The 22,678-nt window shown below is 40.4% G+C and overlaps 1 protein-coding gene across 8 annotated transcripts in view; it reads right to left on the minus strand.

Annotated features, from left to right (window-relative positions):
* The window catches only part of LOC144593513 (myelin transcription factor 1-like protein), a 346,938-nt gene that overhangs the window by 215,757 nt on the left and 108,503 nt on the right, over nucleotides 1-22,678 (minus strand). For 4 of the 8 annotated variants that reach the window (XM_078399197.1, XM_078399194.1, XM_078399196.1 and 1 more), the window contains 2 exons: nucleotides 1,141-1,316; nucleotides 372-617 (listed from right to left, as the gene is read on the minus strand). The exons of 2 other annotated variants lie outside the window; for them this stretch is intronic. In XM_078399197.1, the coding sequence (XP_078255323.1) occupies nucleotides 372-428 (57 nt within the window). In that variant the 5' untranslated portion in view covers nucleotides 429-617; nucleotides 1,141-1,316. The remainder of the gene's footprint in view (nucleotides 1-371; nucleotides 618-1,140; nucleotides 1,317-22,678) is intronic. 2 more of the 8 variants (XM_078399195.1, XM_078399203.1) reach the window with 2 other exon arrangements.

The following is a 22,678-nucleotide window of genomic DNA, read 5'->3' on the forward strand; positions in this document are numbered from 1 at the left end:
CTTTAGTGATGGTACAATTCAATATCAAATTGGCTTTCCCTCTGTTAGTTGACTCATAAAGGCAACTGCTCTTAAAACAATGTAACAAGATATGTTTGATACAACCAGTAGACATTTATAAATGTACACTAAATTTCTCTACTGGGATCACTCCTTTTGTTCAACCTTGCACCTGAAACTCTAAAAGTTCATTGCTTCGAAATGAAATCGTTGAGCAATAAGCAAAGTAATTATACTGCAAATCAGTTTGAAGAATGAGATGATGGCACAGAAATGTATCACCAATCGGATAACCTGGTTAACAGTTTACAATGAGAACCTGATGCACAAGTACATCTGGCAAGAGGACAAACTATCCTCAAAACATCTACCAGTCGTTCTTTTTTCCGATATGCAAGACCAGAGAATCGATGTTCATCATGAAGCATCTGCTTGCTGAAGCTTTGGTATGAGCCCAGGGTATTCCCCCAAATAAATACCACTGCATAATGCACTTAGCTCCTCATGTTCACTTTTGTCCAATGTACATCCATCTCTTTGTGCTATTGGCCCAGTAAGTGCCCAACTCCTCCTCCGTCTGTGATCCACCTGAAGCTAGGCTTTGCAAGATTTGGTTTCTGACAAAAAAATACCCAGGTTTTAGTACAGCTTTTTTTATTTAAAAAAAAAAAGTCAAAGAAGTACTAGATTTCCTACATTTAGGAAAAAAAGTGAAAAACTGAAAAGCATGCAAATGATAACATGGATTAGCAATGGTTAAAAATGAATTTAATCTTTCTTTTTTCAAATATATGCTCTTTTCTTTTTTTTTCAAAATTATCAATGGATTTGATTGAAGGCTCCTCTTTTGCTGGTTGTAAAGATTGAATTAAATTTGCCCATTTTAAATGTAGTTTCTGGTTGGTATCACAGTTGTGCAAAACCATCCATAATTTGGCACTAATTTTGGAATTGCACAAAATACCTCAAGGATAGTTACTGTGAGAGATGAGAATGACGTAGTATTACAGTGAAGGGGGTTGCTCTGTTTATTGTCATTACTCCAGCAGAACACATCTAAATAATACCCAAAGCCTCAACTCAATGCCAACACTGGATTCAAGAAGTGACAAAGGAGCGATCTAGGTTAAAGTCTCTCACCTTAATTAAGGCAAATAGAACGTTAAACTTCAGATGGAAATTGTGATGTTGCCCAGAACGGGTAACATATGAAGGATTTAGTTGTGACCATGAAGGGCAGAAAATCGATAGTACATTACAAGATAACGCTTCATTCCAGCAAAATAATTCCTCTGCAACAAAGTGACCAGTGATATCTGTAATATAAAGAATAGCATTAAACTCATATTTTATTCTCAGGTTGAAATGTCCTTTGTGTGGTTGAATTGAAACAAACAAATCGAATTATGTGAGATTCCAGTCTCCTCACACAGGAGCTTGCTGAAATTACAGCAGGCCACCAGGGAGGAAATTCTTTCCGACCAAACTGTAAGAATAATGAGGTCATTTCCTCCCACAGTTGGAGTAGTCAGAGCAGCTGAAAAAAAAAGTGACAGGCTCAATGCCCACTGAGAATGCATGAGTGATGAATCAGGGATTGGCTAAAGTAAGTAAGCAAATAAACCTTCGGAGCTACATACTGCTCACGGCTACGGAGGCTAGCGCAGAGGTTATGCTGGAATACAGCAATCGCAAGTGCACATACATTTGGAGCAGCAAAAAAAAACCATTTTAAACTCATCTCAGTGCTATTGTACAATATATCCAAGAATAAGAATGCACCAGAGCTCCAACATAAAATGAGACAAAGGTGCAACGGTGCTGCATTGTTGCTGCAGTTCAATTTTAATATTTGATGTATATTTACAAACATTTCCTGATTATGGGGGAGGGCGCAGAGAACAAAAAAGGGAACCGGGCACAATGGAGGTGGGGGGGGGGGGGGGGGCAAGGTGGGGGCACGGAGAACAAAGTGCGACCATTAGGGACTGTAATTAATACTTTGTAACTTTGTCGGCACCCAATACATGGCGACTCTTTGCATAATTTGTGTATGGTATGCAAAAGAAGAATTTCACTGTAACATGTCACATGTGATAATAAAGTATCTATGTACCTGGCTCGACAAGCACAAATGCAAATTGTGATCAATGTTTTACTTTCTTCTACTTTCATAAATTGGATTCTTCTTAAGTTTTGTGATTTAAATGCACCATTGTGGCGGTGCCCGGGGATTAGGCCACTCCCTGGGTCACCCCCCTCGGCACTGAGTGGACAGGGCTGGGGAGGGGTCTAGAGCTACGGGGTTTGCCTGAAAGGGCTAGAGTTTACTCGTGCGGGAAACTGAAGAGAGTGGATGTTCTGATGCTACATTAAAGTTACTGTTAATCCTTACCTGGCGTCTTGCCTGGTTCCTGCTGCGTCCAGACCCACTACGCCATGAAAGAATATAGGCCAGAAAGTCCCAAGATTCCCAAGGAGAGGTTGAGTAGGCTGGGTCTCTATTCCTTGGAGCGCAGGAAGATGAGGCGTGATCTTATAGAGGTGTACAAAATCATGAGAGGAGTAGATTGGGAAGATGCATAGAATCTCTTGCCCAGAGTAGGGGAATCAAGAACCAGAGGACATAGGTTGAACATGAAGGGGGAAAAAATGTAATAGGAATCTGAGGGGTAATTTTTTCACACAAAGTCCCACCTGCCTGCGCTTGGTCCATATCCCTCCAAACTTGTCCTATCTATGGACCAAGCGCAGGCAGGTGGGACTAGTATTGCTGGTGTGGGCAAGTTGGGCTGAAGGGCCTGTTTCCACACTGTATCACTCTGACTCTATGATTCAATGACACCAATTTATTTGCATTGAGTTGACCAATCTCAACCAATCACCAATGGTAAATCTGCAGTGGTAAATCAAAGGCCGCCATTAATCCAGGGATGGTGTGCATGCAGAGTTGTTGGCTCGGTCAAGCACCAGACTTGGCCTTGACGGCTGAATGATTAGAAAGCCGAACAACATTCACAACCGAGATTCACACGACAAGAATGCTCATGTCTGTGAAATACACAAAGCCCTCCTGGAACCAAATCAAGCCATCAGAAGAAGGAAGGATAGGCTGAGGGAACTGATGCCAGAACTTTAGAAAGCAAACTTTCCTGATTAAGTTTCCATTATCCTTAAGAATATGCAAGCAGATAATAACAATAACTAGTCAGTCCATTTAACAGATCCATCATTCAGATTAATGTCAGGTTCATTTACTGTTCTTTCCATACAGAATAGAGTAATAGAATTGTTATAACAAAGAAGGTCTTTCAGCCCATCATATCTATACCAACAACAGGTACCTATTCTGTAAACCCATTCCTGCTCTCCTTCCCCTACAAATTATTCTCTTAAATTTCCTTCTGAGAGCTCTGAATGATTCTGTTTCCATCACCGCTACTACAGTCAGGGCCGTTTTTACAGCATTATGGGCCCCCGGGCAAAGCAGTGTACTGGGGCCCCTACCGTTACTCTCCCCCACCCCCCTTTCCCTACCAGCCCCCCCCTGTCGTGCCGGCGAAAAGCACTTACCGAAAAGCACTTAGCGATGGACTTAGGGTGCTACATTGTAGCGAAAAGCTCTTACAGATCGCTGAGAAGCACTTAGTGACCGAAAATGTTGCGAAAAAAGCACTTATTGAACCTACATTTTTAAAGTAGTATTTATTTATTGCAAGTCACTTAACATACACAGATCAGCATGGGGCCCCTATGCTCGTGGGCCCCCGGGCAAGTGCCCATCAGGCCCATGCGTTAAGATGGCCCTGACTACAGGTAGTGAAGTGAAGTGAAGTCAAGTCAAATTTATTTGTAACATACACATACACGATGTGCAGTGAAATGAAAGTGGCAATGCCTGCAGATTGTGCAAAAAAATGTTACAATTTCAGCATATAAATTAAAATTAATACAGAAAAGAAAATTGTAGTTATAGTAGTTAACAGTCCTGATGGCCTGTTAACTACATTCTAAGCAAAATAAAGTTCTTCTCCACCTTTTCAATTTTTTTAATGTATCTATCCTGCTCCGTGAACCATCTGCAAATGAGAACTGGTTCCTTTACTTACTGTGTCTAAACCTACAATGATCTTGTACGCTTCTATCATATCTCTTCTCAGCTCAATCTATTCCAAGGAGAACAAGTCCAGCTTATTCAGGCTAACGTCCCACATTGATGGATAGAGGGATCTTAGGGACAAGCCCATAGGTCTTGAAATGTATAAGAGTCAGAAAGTCATATTGCAACTTTATAAAACTATGAATATTCCTTAAAATGCAATACTCTAATTTGTATTTGGAGTATCGTGTGTAGGTCTGGTCACCCCATTACAAGTGTTAACACTTTCTAATCCAGGCAGCATTCTGGTAAACCTCTGGTAACCTCTGCTGCACTCTCTCCATAGCCTCCACAGTTTACTTGTAATGGGGTGACCAGACCTACACACGATACTCCAAATTCAAGTTGGACAAACTTGAATTGTTTTCTCTGGAGTGTCAGAGGTTGAAGGGAAACCTGATTGAAGTATATCAAATTATGAGGCATCAATGGGTGGATGATCAGAACCTTTTTCCAGGGCAGAAATGTCAAAGACTATGGGCCATAGCTCTCAGGTGAGAGGGGAAAGGTTTACAGGAGCTATGCAGGTCATGTAATCTACACAGTGCGTGATGGTTCCTGTAACGTGCTGCCAGGGGTGGTGGTGGAGGCAGATCCGATAGTGGCGTTTAAAAGACTTTTAGATACACACATGGATATGCAAGTATGGAGGGATATGGATAACGTGCAGGCAGAGGAGTTTAGCTTGGCATAATGTTCGGCACAGACATTGCGGATAAAAGGCCCCATTCCTGTGCTGTACTGTTCTATGTTCAAGGTTTACTGGAATGTAAATGCAATAGACAATTTATTCTGCAACAGCATAATTAACTCTTTTGCGATTTAGTTTGATAAAAAAACAATAATGAAAATGGGCAATCACAACTTGTTTTTCTCTGCCAAACTAAAATGTGTAGCTAACTTTAACCTTTGAAAATGGTAAGGTATGTGAAGATTTCTTTTGTACTAAGTTGACAAATATATTTCAGAATAAGTCATAGGGGTCTACTGCACCTGCAGATTCTTTATTATTTATTAATTCACTTGCTGGCAAGTCTGATATTTATTCTCCATTCCTAATTGCCCGAACTGAATATTACCCGAACTAAAGGAGCAATCAGGAGTCAAGTCAACTGGTTGTCCTGAAGTCATAACAAGAAGGGAAGATATAACAATTGTGGACTCCCTTGTCTGAAACTTCAGTCAATTGAGTGAAATTTTATGTTGAACTATCATTTCATTTAACCCATTTGGCCCTTGTGTAATGTAGACTGCATCTTAAGGAAAACTCTAGGTATGGCTTTCTGGATCAGATATGCAAACACAGTGATACAGCCACAGAGCTACAGCTTCCCACCTCCAGTCTCCAAGCTTCAATCCTAACCTGTGCTACCTGTGCGGAGTTTTCTCCTGAAGATTAAATGGGTTCACTCTTAGAGTTCTAGTTTTGTCCCTCTTCCAAAATATATGCAGGTTCGTAGATTAATTGTCCACTGTAAATTCCTCCTTGCATGTTGGTGACTCTTAAATTGCAGGAGGGGGGGGGGGGGGGGGGGCATGGGAGGGGGGAGTTGATGGAAAAGTGTGGAAAGTAGCATGGAATCGCTGTAGGATTAGTGTAGTGGGGTGCTTGATGGTCAACATGGACTCAGTGGGCTGAAGGAGCGGTTGCCGTGTTGTGTGACTCCATGTCCAAATATGGCGGCCTCTGTAAAACACTCGGAACTTAACCTTCTTTATAAATGTCACTTTTGCTCCAAGCCAGATAAGTAGGAAATGTTGGCTTCTGATGAAATATACTGGCAAGCCCTCTCTGATCATATAAACGTTTAAGTTTGAAAACAAACCACTTTTATCAGCATCACCATTTGCCTTAATAAAATTGCCACCAAGATGAAACATTCCAACAGGAAAACCCACGTTAAAAAAGTGCACTGAGTAAAATGATTTCAAATTAAAACTGAGGGAAGTGTATTACATACAGAAAAAAAAACTGGGATAGCTTCCCTATTTTAAAAGACAATTTATTATAATTACCTAATTACTTCAAACTAATCTTTACAGGAGATTTTACTTTATTATAAATTTTAGAGTTACAGCATGGAAACAGCTCCTTTGGCCCACCGAGTCTGCGCCGACCAGCGATCCCCGTACACTAACTATCCTGCATACAAGTTTTTGGCTATCTATTCTATCAACTCTTCTTATAATTTTATATACTTCTATTATGTGTGGCACAATGACGCAGCGGTAGGGCCAGAGATCTGGGTTCGAACCTAACCTGACCTGGTCTGTGTGGAGTTTGTATGTTCTCCCTGTGATCACATGGGTTTTCTCTGTGTGCTCCGGTTTGCTCCCACATCCCAAAGACGTGCAGATTTGTAGGTTAATTGGCTTCTGTAAATTGCCCCTGGTGTGCAGGATGCAAACATGGGATAACAAGGAACTAGTGTAAGTGAGTGATCGATGGTTGGCGTGGACTCAGTGGGCCAAAGGGCCTGTTTCCACGCTGTATCTCAAAACCAAACAAGACACTCCTCAGTCACTGATGCTCAGAGAAAAACAATCCAAGTACGTACAATGTCTCCTTATAGCTACTACTCTCTAATCCAGGCAATACTCTGACATGCGTCTTTCTGCACTCTCTGACATGCGTCTACATCCTGTAATGTGGTGACGGGAACAGTACATAACATTCCAAATCTGCCCATAGCAAAGGTTTGTGCAGTTTTGTTTATTTTAGTTTCACTTACACATACAATGCAGAAACAGCCTCTTCCGCCCACCAGGTCCATGCCAATCAGCGATCACCGCGCACTAACGCTATTCAACATACACTGGGGCCAATTTACATTTATATCAAGTCAATCAGCTTGTAGTGTGGGAGGAAACCGGAGTTTTCTGGATAAAACCCACACAGGTCACGGGGAGAACGTAAAAACTCCATACAGACAGCAGGATCAAACCGGGGTCTCCGGCACTAAAGCAGCAACTCTATGGCTCCACCACCGTGCTGCCCATTGTAAATTCTTTAAATATTATATTATGCCTATGTCCCATTTCGTGGAGCTTTCTGTAGTCACATCATTGTATGACTAAAAAGACAGATTTAAGAACTTAAAGGAGATGAGAATGCAGAAAAATTGAAGGACTTTGAAAGGAAATGTCAAAATTGAAGGTCTTGATTGGTATGGATTATGAAATCCAGGGAAATGCTGGGAGGGCTGAATAATGACACCATTTGATGAGTTGAGAATTGAGGAAATGAGATTGGCAAGCCCTATGATGGAGTGTTGGGACAAGAGCTTTTGTGTCTGGAGGAATGAGGAAAATACTTGTTTGACCCCGGTCATTCCTTATAGTCCCTGTTCCTGACTGGCAGAAGGTACAGAAGCTTAAAACATGCACAACCAGACTCAGCAACTGTTTCTTCCCATCTGCTATCAGGCTTCTGAACAATCCTTCTATAAGATAAGATACTGTTGAATTCACCTCTACGTCATTGAGGACATTGGACTTCATCTATGGAACTGATGTGCTGCAATGCCGAGAACTATACTCCGCACTATGTATCTTCCCTTTTGCTCCACCTATTGTACTTGAATTTGACTTGATTGCATGCAAAGCAAAACTGTTCACTGTACCTCAGTACACATGGCAATAATAAACTAAAACCGATTAGCAAGGAGGGATTTAAATATCAACATCTTGAATGTCAGGTCGTCTGATCCAGCTTTGGTTCCTAACAACCTTCTACTGTTAGTTCATATTTTGGGAGGATGTTGAAGTATGTTTTTCTATTACAGTGTGCAATTATTAACAGATGCACAGTATAACTTTAGCTAACACCAATACAAAGGAGGCATTCACCATGCCTTGATTATATCTCAGACTGGTGTTCATTGGATTGACGTTGATTTTGTGTCTCTAATAGATCAAGTAAGTGTTCATGCAAAAGAAAAAACAGATTTTTTTTGTCCTGTATAATTCCAAAAGTCCACGTATCGACTAAGTTTATTATAGAAATTGCAGCAACTATTATGGTGTTGGAAATGAGACTGTCAATTTGTACATGACCAGCTTCCACAAAGAGCTATGTGTTAATGCCCTGACGCTTTGTTTTAATGACATTGACTGAGGGATAAATATTTTCTTGAAATAATTCACTGCTCTTCTTTGAAATCATGCCAGGAGATCTTTCATGCTCAGAGGGTGGAGCAGAATTGGCCTCCAATTTACAATTTGTCTTACAATTACAGTTCTGGCAGTACAGTACATTAAGTCACCATGTACAGTACATCAGTCGCCAAGACATGAACTTAAGATTTTTGTGCTCAAGTTCCTGGAGTGGGATTTGAACCTACAAAATGCTACAAACTGAACCAACAGTTGATAGCGAACATGTTGTGAAATAAACTTCTTTCAATGCCAAATATCAGCATGAACTTCCTTCTAGTAAATCGTCATGGCAGTCCTTAATGAATTAATTAAAATAATTCACAACTGTTTTGTCACTTTGTTCTCCAAATTTCCAAAAGAGCTCTTAAAACCACTACATTTCAGAAGAAAATCCTTTCTGATCAATTTTAAGTCAACATATCTAAATTAGCAAATCAATATCATTAGTAATTTGTCTACATTCATTTTTCACATGTAAATTTTCACCACTCAAACTAAAATGTATTTTGATTTAATGCATTCATTGCTGTGTTTTAACCACAAATATACTGCGCTCTGGTCTGGCCTCAGAGTTGCTGTGCGGCCATGTGTGAAATGGAACTGCATCTCAAAGGCTGGAGGGTGTGAGCTGGAGCCAAGGAAACAGACTCTCTAGACTGGGAATCTCCATAAACTCAACGTGGAAGGAGCTGCAGCATTTCTGAGATCAACATGCCCCGTGAGAAACATCCTCACCGTTTTCTCATCCTGGGAATGTAGGATACAATCCTAGTGCATAATCCTTGCGATTTAGGGGAGGAAAAATCAGTTTGGTGCATTCCAGGGAGTGGGGATTTGCAACATTCCAGGCATGGTGCAAAATTAGTGGTCACAGCTAATAGCTCAGCAAGTATCAGCTGAAAAAGTAGGAAGGCACTGTAGATGCTGGTTTACATGAAAGATAGACACAAAATGCTGGAGTAACTCAGCTGAAAGTATTTGGAAGTGTAATTTATGAGCTTGTGTATGTTTGCTGGATAAGGTTGGAACTATTCCTGGCCATCGTGCACCCTCTCCAACTACAGCCCTCTTCCTGTTTTCCAGCCATGTTCACTGTTTAGACCAGCAAATAATGGAATAATCCCTTCAGATACCATTTCAGGCCGGCCAAGTGGTCCACATTGTCCATGAATAACTTAAAGTAGATGGACCAAAGACAAATGTAGGCAGAGGAAATTTTACCATGGTAATTTACCACGAGCACACTGTGTGTGTGAGTGTGCACACAAGTGCGTGTAGGTGGGTGCTGTATGTGTGCACATTTTCTCCATGTGGATGAGTGTTTGCGTGTGCAAGTGTGCACACAAGTGCATGTATGTGGGTGCTGTGTATGTGCATAATGTGCATACATTTTCTCCGTGTATGTGTGTGTGTGTTTGTGTATTTGTGTGTGTGTGTCTCAGCTATGAGGAGAGCAAGTCAGCTTGTTTTTGCATCATTGAAGTACTTCATCCCTGTTTCTCTTTCCTTAAATACTGGATGACTAATTAAGTGTTTTCAGAATTAATAGGGCAGTGATGGGTTGGTATATGAACCTAAACATTAACCTCGGGCATAAGGGCTAACATGTTATAAAGCAGATGAATTTCAGTTCCATTGAGTTTCATAATTTAAAGGCAAAGAACAAATCTGTGGCTATTATTATGTGATGTGGCTAGCTGAAAAGCAGGGCTGAAAGGGAATGATTACAGTTGCCATGCAATTGAGCAGCAGGAATATGATTCCTCCAGCCCTAGATCCAGTGCCAGACACTGCTTAATGGCTTCATTAGAACAGACAAGGTAAACACAGTGTACATTTATTTATATCAATCCGCACACCACCAGATTCAGAGACAGTTTCTTTCCAGCTGTTATCAGGCAACTGAATGATACTAACACAACCAGAGAGCAGTGCTGAACTACTATCCAACAGCCTCGCCTACGGTCTGTCTGTCTTCTCGTCTGTTTTGTTATTTTTAGTGTGTTTTAAAAAGTTTGTGTTAATGTTCTCCGGTTTGTTTTATGTGGGGGGTGGGGGATAGGGTTTGGGGAAACGTTTTTTCAATCTCTTACCTTGCCGGAGATGTGATTGTTTTCTGGATCGTATATCCGGTTGCTCTGCGGCCTAACATCATGGAGCTGGTGGCCTTGCTCGGGACTGACTTTGAGCCCCACCGCGGGGCTGTGGACTTACCATCCCTTGCCTGGAATCGACGCTCCAACTGCAGCCTGCGGATTTCAACATCGAGGTGCTCGCAGTCTCGGGTAGAGATTGATGTCGGGAAGCTCCAAAGTTGCCAGAGGTTCGACCAGCCCCAACCCGGGATCCGATCACCCAGCGCTGAGATCCCCCGCGATGCGGGAGCTTGAACACCCCGACACGGAGGGCCCGACCGCTGGCTGCGGGAGCCAAGATAATCCTATCCACGGAAGGCTCGAGGCCCCCGACCGCGGGAGAACAAAGAAGGGAAGAGATTTAACTTTTTTTTCGCCTTCCATCACAGTGAGGAATGTGGAGGAGTCAATGTGGTGGATGTTTATGTTAAAATGTATTTTGTGGGTTTTGTTGATTTTTATTGGTATGACTGTATGGCAAATCAAATTCCTAGTATGTTACAAAACATACTTGGTTAATAAATTATGATCATGATCTACCTCTGAAGTCCATCGGACTATCCTTGACTGGACTTTGCTGGCTTTACCTTACACTAAACGTTATTCCCGTATCATGTGTCTATACACTGTAAATGGATTGATTGAAATCATGTATTGGCTTTCTACTGGCTGGCTAGCACGCAACAAAAAGCTTTTCACTGTATCTCGGTACATGTGACAATAAACTAAACTGAACTGAAATCTATCAATTAATTAATCCAATTACAGACTCACAGTACCTTGCACATGCATGCATACATATCTCTGCTGGTTTTCACATCTGACCTGCCCAGCAGAGTACTCTTGGCCTCATCTTTATGCACTGCCATACTTCCTTCACGTTGTCTTATTACAAATGTTTTCCATCTAGCCTTTCACCACGTTCCGTTGCTGTCAGTCATATATCTCTTCTTTCCGTGCAGGAAATGAGATCCCAGGCGGTCAGTGAGAAGCAATGAACTGGGGCTGGCCCTCCAGCCATGATGCAACCTGGCTCTGCAGAGGAACAGCCCTCAAAGTAACGGCCCTGACAACATGCTTGGCCCCTGCAGGCCAACAGATGGGCTCTCAAATCTACCCAGTCACAAAATTGTGATTCATATGCGGTTTAAGTCAGCAGTTATATGCGCGTAATGCAAACCTGAAAAGATTTCTATTTTGACAGTTCCAATTTATACATTTATTGTCACTTGCCGTGGGTGAGATTCCATTCTAATTAACCACAACCTCAGAACATGATTTTTCATGCATTAGTTCAGATACTGGCACTTCAGTTTGCTGAGTTGGTTGGCTTTATGACCCACATGGTTTTTCTCTGCCTCTTTATTTAGTTGATAAGTACTTTGTCCAGTCAAAACTCAGGACGCCTTATCAATTTGTAGAGAAATTATTACAGAATATATATATATATATATATATATATATATATATATATATATATATATATATATATATATATATATATATATATATATATATATATATATACATCACTTTAAGTAAGAAACTTATCATCTTCTCTGGGAAACCAATGATGGTCCATAATTATGGGTTATTGTTAGCACCATATATGCAAAGTCCCTGGTTTCCACATTCAAACTTTTTTCAATTGTTTTATTTCTTCTTTCTTCACTGTTAGGTTTACTGAAATATATATTCCTCCTTCTTGAAGATCTTTGTTTTCTGGGCTACGAAGGAACTGCAGATGCTGGTTTCAACTGATGATAGACACAAAGTGCTGGAGTAACTCAGCGGGACAGGCAGCATCTCTGGAGAAAAGGAATGGGTGACTTTTTGGATCATGACCCTTTTTCAGTCCGAAGAAAGGTCTCGACCCGAAACATCACCCATTCCATCTCTCCAGCGATACTGCCCTGTCCCGCTGAGTTACTCTAGCATTTTATGTCTATCTTTTGTTTTCTGGGTGCTTGCCTCACAGAATGTTTTCTCTCTAACAGTTCTACAGCAGTTTTTATTCCAGGTTTTTTCTATTCCATTCTTGATTCGCCAGTCACTTTTCTCTACCCTATTTTTGTACCATCTCACCTCTTTCTTCCCCACGCTACATTTTCCACAGTTCTCTTCCTTGAAACATCTCATACTATTTCTCTTCCTTTTGCTCCCTGTCCCTTCTTTCTAAACTTGGGAGTGTTTAATTCCAGCCTTTGTTCATTTTCTACAGCTTACACTTGTCCATCTATCTGCTGAGCCTCCTCAATTAGTCATTCCTAATTCAAATAAAAACAGAACAAAATAAATTTGCTGGGATTACTAACAGCCAACGCTCCTCCATTACTCACCATGTTCACACCTTGATCTCGTTATTTGTTTCCTGCCTTCTCTCCCTGTCCACCAGCAAATCCCTGAGAGTTCAAGTGGTGCAACATGAGAGCTCAAGTGTTTGTCTTGGAGAATTGCCCTGTGTAGGCACATGGTGACATCTTACTCATGCCTCACAATGATTAGCATTCATCTAGAACAGTCAGAGTGTGAAACAGATGAAGGGTAGTTCACCTTCAAATCAGGATTTTAAGCCACTCAGATGGATGAGGTGGTAGAATTATCAATAGGTTAATGTGCTGCTAATCGTTCAGTGTCTGTTTGCATAATATGCAAACCATTGTCACCATTGTACACCATTGTCATGACAAACACACAGTTCAAAGGATTGTTTCTATTCAAAATAAATCGGGTTAGATTTTGCTTTCAGGAGTTTAACTGTGAGAAAACTAAAACTAGGAAGATACTACTTTACAAAATGACTGATGTCAACTGAAATGAAACTTCATGTAAAAAGAAAATGTTTAACCTACAAATTAACAATCCACCACTGTTAAAGAAAGTTGACAATACTAGACACTGAATTAATAAACATCAACATTCAGATATGCTGTTAATTTTCTTCTGCATACTTTTCTTAAGTAGACTGAGATAGTTTTGTGCTACGATTTTATTTAAATTGAATGCATTTTATGGACAATGTTTTACATCTATGCAAAGCACGTCTGCCAACCAAATGGGGAAGAAAAACAACACATTACATGCAGCCTTACAAATGCAACATGTCAACGGTCACCAGCTGAACCACATAACCTTACACTGGTTCTCTGCATACCAATCACCGAAAGGCATATTTTATGTAATAATGAAATATGAAGCCAAGTTTGATCCATATTTTTCCATTGCTAACAGTTATAATATGGGATAAAATATAACAACATTGAATTAATTAATAGAATGAAGCAATTGGTAATCCAAATAGATCACAGACAAGATGATGCTATTGTCATTTTGTAAGTGATTCTGTGTATAAAAGTGTGATGACTTTTCTTGGAATATCTTTGTTTCGCAAATGAATGAGCCTTCATTCAACAGTTAAGTAATTTTAATTTGCTAACTGGGGGAAGCCTGGTTATCTTGATTTTTGGAGGTACACTCTTTCTGATGACGTAGTTCTGATTTCTGCAATAATAAAAACAGAAAATGATGGAAATACTCAGCAGGTCAGGCTGCACCTGCGGGAAGAAAGACAAAGTTAATGTTTCAGGTCGAAGACCCTTTGTCACAGCGAGGAATGAGATAGAAAAAGCTCATTAAGCTGAAGAGAAGCCGAAGGAGGGGTAGCTATCTGCTGAGGTAAAATGGGAGTCACTATGGTGATTGTTCATAAACGGGATTATCTGGACAGTGAGCAAGTGAGATCAGTTAGAGAGTGAGCACAAAGACAAAAGAATATAATAGTTGTGAAATGCAGAGTAGGAAGATGTGGCAGGCAGGTAAGGCTGGGCATTATATCCAATCGCAGTGAAAAAGTAGAAAGAATAACAAATTGAGCCAATAACATTGATGGGCAACAGACAGAGAAGTCAAGTTATCAAAAGTTGTAGAATTCAATCTTGAGTCCAGAAGGCAGTAACTTGCCCAGATGGAAGATGTAGACAATAGACAATAGACAATAGACAATAGGTGCAGGAGTAGGCCATTCAGCCCTTCGAGCCAGCACCGCCATTCAATGCGATCATGGCTGATCACTCTCAATCAGTACCCCGTTCCTGCCTTCTCCCCATACCCCCTCACTCCGCTATCCTTAAGAGCTCTATCCAGCTCTCTCTTGAAAGCATCCAACGAACTGGCCTCCACTGCCTTCTGAGGCAGAGAATTCCACACCTTCACCACTCTCTGACTGAAAAAGTTCTTCCTCATCTCCGTTCTAAATGGCCTACCCCTTATTCTGAAACTGTGGCCCCTTGTCTCTTAAGCTTGCTTCATTGTTATATTACAGGAGGCAATAGATCATTAGGTCAGAGTGGGAGTGGGATAGGGAATTAAAATGGCAGGCAACCACTCACTCTTGCCATTGGGAAGAAGGTATAGTTGCCTGAAAACTGTAATGTCTAGGTTCAGGAACAGCTTCTTCCCTACAACCATCATGCTATTAAACACTACAACCTCCAAATAAGCAAATAAGCTCTGAACTGCACAGACTTGGGGGCATTGTTTTTGTCCTTGCACTATTATTGCTGGTATATATATATATATATATAAGAATAATATATATATAAAATATATATTTGTTGCTTATTATGGTATTTACAGAGTTTACATATCTGTTGCGCTGCTGCAAGTAAGAATTTCATTGTTTAGTTTCAGAACATACAGTTTGACAATAAAACACTTTAGACTCGTGAAAACCCGAACTTTCCGACTTATTGGTCTCTCCTGTATTAAACTTAAATGTGGTGTTATTAAAATACTCTCCACTTGGCTTCCAATTGTATTGACTCTATATGTATGAAGATGGTAACACAAGCTAATTTCATCTTTGTGTACTTAGTCCAAATCCTGTACGTATGAGACTAATTACTATTTTTTGGCAGGAAAACAAGTTCTTAACTAACAGTCAGAAGAATTATTGGATGGCAACCAAGAATATGACCACTAGGTGATTTATTTTTTATATCTTTCCTAGCCCACAGAGCAATATTAATTGCTGTGCCACTACCTCTGGCATAGATGTGATTTCCATGGTGTGGATCAATGAGTGAATGTAAAAAAAAAACAGTCACAGAATTAAGATTTCAGGTGCAACATAAACTGCTTCTCTCTCCACAGATGCCACTTGATTTGCATTGACTCTCCAAAGCCTTTCCACTATCGATAATCCCTAAATCGTGAGTGTGATGGAATACTCAGGACATGCCCGAATAAATACAGCTCTAATTGCACTCAAGACATTCAATACCATAACCTCCAGCCCTTACCTTTCGAGAGAATATAGATCATGAATTAGGGAGATGCTGTTGAGAAAGGCTTGAAGTGCTGCTGCAAGGCATGTTGCAAATGGTATGCACAACAGCCCTGGTAGAAGGAAGAAAATGGATGTTTAGGTGTTGGATGGGTAGAATACTTACAGCAATTTTTGTTTAATTTCATAACTCTGGCATCTGCAGTACATTATGTTTGGACGGGTGAATCAAGGTCCATTACGGCTCGGTACGGCTTCATATTTGATCAACTATTTACTCAGTCACAAGGAGATTAATGTTGCAGTAATCTGAGATTTTTCCTTATATTGAAAAGATGTTTTATTCATTCACAGGATATAAACATCTTTGGCAAGTGCAGCACTCATTGCACACCTCCAAATGCCCTTGAGAAAGTGATGATGAGTAATCTGCTTCAATCTCTGCAGTTCCTGTGGTAAAGGTACCACCACAGTCTTATTCATTCAGAGCTCTGGGAAGTTAACACATCGACAATGAAGGAATAGTGATATATTTGCAAGTCAGAATGAATTTTGACTTAAAGGTATGTCAAGATACATGTGGTCATCTTTTACACTGATAGGAACTTAAGACAATTGATAGTTATAACTGCAACAATGAAAGTTAAATAAAGGTGCATTTGTATAAAGGCTACCCCCATGACTCACCAGCACCCACATTCATCCCCACCCACGGTATACTGTTCCATGGGGAAAAGCCAATATTCACATCGGATGCATTTGCAAGTCCCAAAACCTGGACATTTAGATATAGGTTGCTGACACTGTTTTAAGATAATAAAAAAAGAAGCCAGTGCCTAAATGCAAATAGGCTCTTCCCCATGTGTAGGATGACAACTCATTTCAGATATGAGTGCTAGACATTCGTACTTCTGGAACCCCTGATGGTCCACTGCACTTCATGCATGTCCAGTTGCAGCCAAATATAAGCCTGTTGCCCGATGACACAGTGGTAATGGCACACAGTCATGATTTTGGTCAGTGATGGTAATTAATAGTAAATTAAGATGGATGAGATCAGGTAGATTTCTCCCTCACATTGGCTCTCTTGTCATTTTGTGCAGACTGCTTCTTGACCATTCACTTTTGTCAATTTAGGAAAAGTGTCCTGATATTTCTGAATGGGATTGAAGGTGCAATTGTCTTCATGTTTCAAAACCTGGTTTCTTAAGGGCCTGTCCCAGTTACGCGATTTTTAAGGCGACTGCCGGCGACTGTCAAAGTCGTAGCAGATCGCTCAAATTTTCTTTTACCCTACGACAATGACCACGACAATGCCGAGTCAAGTCGATACAAGTCACTTTTTTTGTGAAACTAGCACCTGGCTAAGCGATTACACCGTCTTTGGAAACATTGCAAAATTCTCACGCTTACCTGACCGTCAAACTGTCGCCTCCAATCTACCTATCAAATGTCATGACGGTAAATAAATTGGTTAAACAAAACTATCTTCTGGTATCTTCAAATGCCTTTTCTTAATTTAATATTACGTGCTTCTAAATGCATCTGCACCAACCTAGCAAACCTGGGGACAGCATGCGACAGCGCCCGCAATAAGCTACGATACCTGGCGACAAGCCAGCTGTCGGCGAGAAATTTCTATCTGGAATTTTTTTCCGTGACACTCCGAGATCTGCTACGATTCATTGAAGACTCCTCATGATCATGCCCGCGACACCCCGGCGAACATTCAGCGACAGCCTAGTCGCTGGCAGTCGCCTTAAAATCGCCTAAGTGGGACAGGCCCTTAAGTCTTTCTTACATTGCTTGTCTGGCATTTTGTTATTTCACAGTTGTTTCAACAGAGACCATTCAAGGGCCAATTACTTCGTTATGGGACTGGTCCCATTTGCAAGTCAAACAGAAGAAGGACATGAGTTTCTCTTCTCTTCTCTGAATTCCCTGACATTAGTGAATGAGGTAATTTTGAAGCTCTCAGTAGTTTCATTATGTCTTTATTGATCATTGTCTTTGATTACAGATTATATAAATTCCCCATCTATATGAAAGTAATAGTTCAACTGTGGTTTCACTTCCCATCAATATGGGTCCATGAAGGAAACCAACCATTAATTTACTTTGGACTATTAATTCTTCATTGCCAGTGATCCATCTTCAAGATGGATCATTAAACAACAATATTTTTCAAATCTATAGATAGGCATAAAATGGACATAACTTTAAAGAAGAATAGCATTTGTTCTTTCCATGTCCAAGATAAATTCTTATGTCTTGTCCAAAAGCACACCCATTACCTGCTTAGACATCTCATTTGTCTTTACAGAATCTTACTATGTGCAATTAGTTATATTACAATTAATATCATTATAGTTGTAATTATATTAATTACAATAATGCATTATTTTTAGTAGTATTTTGGGAAATCATACATACTTGGTAAGTCAGAATACAAATGCAACAGTATTCTTTTCCTCCATCTTCAACATGACTGATATTTTTATGCACTCTATCAGCTGTATTATTACTAAATCCCTGGGGTACTGCTTTATGGACCTCATTTGTGACCTGAAGTAATGATAATTATGTGTATTTCAGCTAAGGAGTCAACATAGTCAACATAGTCAACATTTGCATTTGTTGGCATTTGTTGGCATATACAAGTCTCTAACAGATTATCCACTTGCCTATCAAAATGACCTGGAATTTTCTCTCCTGAGTCCCCATCTTCGGATTTCAATGGAATTTCAAAATCCAACAAGAACAGCTAGCTGGAAAGCCACGAGAAGCCGCCCAGATACTTATTGCAGCCATCAACGCTCAACACTTTGACAGTCTATCTGAGCTGTGATCCTCGGGGAAAGACCCTTTTACATCAAATATTTTTCCCAAGACTGTTTTATCCCCCAGACAGCTTTTTTTCTCATTGTTAATATCCAAAATAACTTTTAAGGGGTTCTCTAATTCCTGGGAAAAATTATGTTGTAACCAATTTGTCCAGAACAGTAGAAATACTGTTCCATAATTCATCAATCATGTTATTTTAATTTGGGTGATGAAAACACGTAACACATAACAGACATACTTGTACTTGGATAGGAAAAACAAAACGGTTAGGGCCATTGGGTGTAAATGGGATTAGAGTAGACAGGCACCACAGTTGACATGGATGAGTTGGGCCAAAGATTCAATTTCTGTGATCTGGGAGTAGTTGTAACAATTTCAAAGTATTGAAAAGATATACCCTAACATTTCTCTAAATCTCACCAGTGCCCCACAAGGATGCGTTCTCAGCCCTTCACAATACTCTGCTCTAACTCCATTTACAAGTTTGCAGATGACACCAGCGTAGTAGGCCAGATCTCAAACGATAACAAGATGGCGTAACAGAAGGAGATAGACAGCTAAATAACATGTTGTCAAGACAACAACTTTTCCCTCAATGTCAACAAGACATTGCAGCATCAGCAAGATCTAATTATCAAACTCAAGAAACAAGGTGATCTGCACAACCCAGTTAGCATCAATGGTGCTGAAGTGTAGATGGTCAAGAACTTTAAGGCGTAAATATCACCAACAATTTGTACTAGACCAACCACATAAAAGCTGTGACCAAGAAAGCACACCAATGTCTCTACTTCCTCAGTAGATTGAAGAAGTTCAACTCTTACCAACTTCTACAATGCACGATAGAAAGCATTCTTTCAGAATGCATCATAGCTTGCTTTGGCACCAGCTCTGCCCAAGACTGCAGAGAGTTGTGAATGTAGCCCTTTCCATCATCCAAACCTGTCTCCCCCCATCAACTTCTTTACACTTCACGCTGCCTCGGGAAAGCAGCCAACCATTTATACCCTGGTCATTCCTTCTTCTCCCTTCTCCTGTAAGGAAGCAGATACAAAAGCTTGAAAACGTGGCCCAACAGATTCAAAACAGCTTCTTCCTGGCTGTTATCATACCACTGAATGGTCCTCTCATAAGCTAGGGGTGTCGTCCCGATCTCCCAACTTACCTAATTGTGGCCCTTGCACTTTTTTAGATGTACTTTCTCTGTAGTTGTAAAGCCATAACACGTGACACTGCAGTGCCCTCCATAATGTTTGGGACAAAGACTCACCATTTATACATTTGCCTCTGTAATTAAAAAAATCACATGTGGTTAAAGTGCACATCGTCAGATTTTAATAAAGGCCATTTTAAAACATTTTGGTTTCACGTGTACAAATTATAGCTATGTTTATACATAGTCCCCCTATTTCAGGGCACCATAATGTTTGGGACACAGCAATGTCATGTAAAATGAAAGTAGGCATGTTTAGTATTTTGTTGCATATCCTTTGCATGTAATTACTGCTTGAAGACTGTGATTCATGGACATCATCAGTTGCTGGGTGTCTTCTCTGGTGATGCTCTGCCAGACCTGTATTGCAGGCATCTTTAGCTTATGCTTGTTTTGGGGGCTAGTTCCCTTCAGTTTTCTCTTCAGCATATAAAAGGCATGCTCAATTGGGTTCAGATCGGGTGATTGACTTGGCCACTCAAGAAATGACAATTTTTTAGCTTTGAAAAAACTCCTTTGTTGCTTTAGCAGTATGTTTGGGATCATTGTCTTGCTGTAGAATGAACCGCCGGCCAATGAGTTTTGAGGCATTTGTTTGAACTTGAGCAGATAGGATGTGTCTAAACACTTCAGAATTCATTATGCTACTACCATCAGCAGTTGTATCATCAATGAAGATTAGTGAGCCAGTACCTTCAGCAGCCATAAATGCCCAGGCCATGTTTCACAGATGAGGTGGTATGGTTTGGATCTTGGACAGTTCCTTCTCTCCAACATACTTTGCTCTTGTCATCACTCTGATATAAGTTAATCTTCATCTCATCTGTCCACAAGACCTTTTTCCAGAACTGTGGTTATTTTTTAAAGTACTTTTTGGCAAACTGTAACCTGGCCATCCTATTTTTGCGGCTAACCAGTGATTTGCATCTTGCAGTGTAGTCTCTGTATTTCTGTTCATGAAGTCTTTTGCGGACAGTGGTCATTGACAAATCCACACCTGACTCCTGAAGAGTCTTTTGATCTGTCGGACAGGTGTTTGGGGATTTTTTCTTTATTATAGAGAGAATTCTTCTGTCATCAGCTATGGGGGTCTTCCTTGGCCTGCCAGTCCATTTGTGATTAGTAAGCTCACCAGTGCTCTCTTTCTTCTTAATGTCCCAAACTGTTCCAAACAGTTGATTTTGGTAAGCCGAAGATTTGGCTGATGTCTCTAACAGTTTTATTCTTGTTTCTCAGTCTCATAATGGCTTCTTTGACTTTCATTGGCACAACTTTGATGATAAACAGTAATGTTTATCATCAAGTTGATAAACAGCAATAAAAGTTTCCAAAGGTGATGGAAAGACTGGAGGAAGGACGAGGTGATGAGAGCTCTCTTGTACCTGCATTAAGGAGGCAATTGAACACACCTGAGCAAATGCAAACACTCGTGAAGCCATGTGTCCCAAACATTATGGTGCCCTGAAATGGGGGGACTATATATAAACACAGGTGTAATTTCTACATGGTGAAACCAAAATGTATAAAAATGGCCTTTATTAAAATCTGACAATGTGCACTTTAACCACATGTGATTTTTTCTATTGCAAATCTCAAACTGTGGAGTACAGAGGCAAATAAATAAATGATGGGTCTTTGTCCCAAACATTACGGAGGGCACTGTATATTCTGTACTCTGGTATTTTTCTCTGCATTACCTGTTGTACTTGTGTAAGGCTTGATTGTGCTCATGTATTATATGATTTGAATGGGCAGCAAGCAAGCAAAGTTTTTCACAATATCTTGGTACATATGACAGTAATAAATCATTACCAATATCCTATAGTTTGCTTTATCTCACCTCATTCCGAGGATCAAAATAAATCACTCTATATTAGTGGGGAATGAGACTGCTCTGTCAGCTGGCATAGACATGACAGGCTGAAATGGCCTTTTTATATGTTGTATGAAACTATGGAAAAATATGGTATGCACAACCAATCTCTTTTGTTTCTCCACTTTATTTTTTTTCACATCCAGTGCTACCTCTTTTAATGCATTGGAAACTTTCTTGTTTTGTGAAGATAATTAATGCTCCTTTACAGTCTCAGCCACACACATTCCCTCCACCCAAAATGTCTTGTCTTGGGTTCAAAACTGGCCTTGTTCCTCCTTTCACCCACCCTGCTGCTATTTCAATATTTATAAAATGATTTAGTTTTTCTTTAATGTTAACTGCAAATCCATTCTCACACAACTTCATAAATTGCTCCTCTTATTTCCTTCCTGACCCTTAATCCCATATCCCTAGGTTAAGGTTGGAGAAAGCCCAAGGTTTCATGTTTTAGAAGACTCAATGAGTTTATGGCAACCTATGCCAAAATGGAGGTCAAAATGAACGACAAGTAGAATTTATAAACTCAATAAACTGGGCAGCATGGTGGCGCAGCGGTAGAGTTGCTGCCTTACAGCGAATGCAGCGCCGGAGACTCAGGTTCGATCCTGACTACAGGCGCCGTCTGTACGGAGTTTGTACGTTCTCCCCGTGACCTGCGTGGGTTTTCTCCGAGATCTTCGGTTTCCTCCCACACTCCAAAGACGTACAGGTATGTAGGTTAATTGGCTGGGCAAATGTAAAAATTGTCCCTCGTGGGTGTAGGATAGTGTTAGTGTGCGGGGATCGCTGGGCAGCGCGGACCCGGTGGGCCGAAGGGCCTGCTTCCGCGCTGTATTTCTAAAAAAAAAATCTAAAAATACAAATCCGACTTCCAATAATCCTCTCAATCAACTTGGCATTTACCAGTACTGAATTTTATTCATCTTTTCCAACTCAAACTTACCAACCTATCTACTGCTGTCCTTTCCAGATGAATTTGCAATAGCCGTCACCAAGGCGGCACAGTGGC

The sequence above is a fragment of the Rhinoraja longicauda genome, chromosome 5, assembly GCF_053455715.1.
Source record: "Rhinoraja longicauda isolate Sanriku21f chromosome 5, sRhiLon1.1, whole genome shotgun sequence".
Classification (NCBI taxonomy): Eukaryota; Metazoa; Chordata; class Chondrichthyes; order Rajiformes; family Arhynchobatidae; genus Rhinoraja; species Rhinoraja longicauda.